This window comes from Talpa europaea (genome assembly GCF_964194135.1).
Source record: "Talpa europaea genome assembly, chromosome: 9".
Taxonomy (NCBI): domain Eukaryota; kingdom Metazoa; phylum Chordata; class Mammalia; order Eulipotyphla; family Talpidae; genus Talpa; species Talpa europaea.
Window position 1 is genome coordinate 33,414,785 of NC_140076.1, and position 2,004 is coordinate 33,416,788.

Genomic DNA, 2,004 nt, shown 5'->3' on the forward strand with positions numbered 1-2,004 from the left:
GCAATATAAGTCACAATTTAACTTTTAATAATTTTTACCTGTAATGCACATGAACAGGAAATATGGAATGAGCCCTTCATCTATTCAATAGGTGCACAATTTCTGCTGAGATGAATACCATGCAGCAGACTCTTCCTTTGTTCCGTGTCCCATACAGTTGTGCTGACCTTAAAACCTCATTAGCAAGCGATTCAGTAGTGATGCCCGGATAATCTCTACCAAATGGGGAATCAAAGGAGATACAATATCGAGACACTAAATTACCTAACATTACTTCCTGCGAAGAATTTTTTCCTTATAATTGAAAAGCTATTGAGTTAAAGCTGACTCCCCAAAGATAATGTCTTAACCCCCCCCATCCCCGCCCCCGCCCCAATGAAACGGCTGCAATCCTCTTGGTTTGCCAAAACGAAGAAACCAATCACTGAAGGCGAACTCGGACTGCATTTCAAATCGCCTCTCTGAAAAACGTTAACATTTTATACACACGCATTGACGGCACGCCATCGCCACTTCTCACTGCAACGGCGGGCCCAAGGCGCCCTACAGAGGCTGACAAAGGCCTACTTCCTCTTCTTTTGGGGTTCGGGCGCTCGGGGGAGAGGCGGGCGGGGCATCTTGAAATAGACCTTGACCAAATCATAGATGAACCACTGCAGCGCCGTCAGGGTGCCGATCATGATGATCCGAGCGAACAGCCCCTTCCACACGCCCCAAAACCCCAGCCTGCGAAGCACCCCCAGGGCCGTGCTGCCCTTCTCCTTGTTCAAGACGGACACGACGGAGTCGGCCGGGTGGGACACGATGGCGCAGAAGACGCCGGCGATGTAGCCCGCCACGAAGGTCACGGCGAGCTGCTCGGCCTTGGTGCACTGGCTCTGCGGCTTGGGCACCACGTGCCGGTACAGCGCTTCCACCGTGCGCTCGAAGCAGGCGAACTTCATCATGGTGTAGGGGATCTGCCGCATCCACAGCGGCGCCACGCCCTTGTAGAAGGCCCACAGGCCCTCCTCGCCGTACATCCGGGGCGCCGCGGCGCGCAGCGTGTGCGCGTAGCCGGGCTGCGTCTGGACGCGCACCTTCACCGCCTCCATGGGCGCCAGCGCGATGTCGGCGAAGAACTCGGCGCTGGCCGAGGCGGCCAGGTACAGGCCGGTTCTCCAGTGATAGGCCTTGCTCGGGCCCAGCAGCTCGGCGTAGCGGATCTTGAAGACCTCGTAGAGGCCGAACTTGAAGAAGCCCTGCAGGGAGTAGCCGATCCACGTCGGGGCCCAGCCCCGGGCCAGGCCGCGCACCCCGTCATCCTGCAGCGTCACGCTGAAGCCCCTGAAGAGGCCGCCGTACTTGTGGGGGTCCACCTGCTGGCGGCACTTGACCAGGTCGAGGGGCACGATGAGGGTGTGCGTCAGCCCGCAGCTCAGCATCCCGCCCAGCCCGCACATCAGCAGGTAGCGCTTCGAGCCGTACTCGTAGGTGCGGGCCCTCGCGGAGGCCGCCGCCCAGGCCCGGCCCTGGAGTTGGGCCCCGCTTCTCGGCCGCTGCGTGTGGGAACCGCCGGCGTCGCACATGGCCGCGCTCGGGTTAGGCACCCGCTTCCCCAGCCCCACCTCTGGCCTCCCGAGGGGGCGCGGAGCAGGTGCGCATGCGCTGTGAGCTGCCCCCAGCCCGCCAAAATTAACGGTCCGGGCGGTGACGGAGACGCCCCCTCCCCCAAGCCTTGCCTTGCCCTCACCTCACCCGCCCTCCCGCCTGCAGTTTTGCCACTGCGCCTGCGCAGCGCCTCCTAGTGGTACCTGAGACTTTCAGTAGGGGTGCCGCCCTCACCCCGCCTTCAGGGCTTGAGGCGAGTGGGCTTCTGTAATCAGAGGAACCACCCTTCACCCCTCCTCAGCCCGTAGTCAGGGGTACCTAGATCTCACCTTGGGACGTGGGTGAGGCTGTCCGTGCCCGAATGGCTTCTGTCCAGCTCAGCCGCCTAGTCCTCTACTATGGTGCTAATGAAGT

General features: G+C 60.6%; 1 protein-coding gene across 1 annotated transcript; it reads right to left on the reverse strand.

Moving 5' to 3' along the window:
- Positions 1-563: 563 nt before the first annotated feature.
- Positions 564-1,568, reverse strand: LOC311176659 (solute carrier family 25 member 3-like; the record flags this gene model as incomplete). Its single annotated transcript, XM_084242312.1, has 1 exon — positions 564-1,568. One exon carries the CDS (start codon positions 1,566-1,568, stop codon positions 564-566), a length of 1,005 nt encoding a protein of 334 aa, XP_084098438.1.
- Positions 1,569-2,004: the final 436 nt, after the last annotated feature.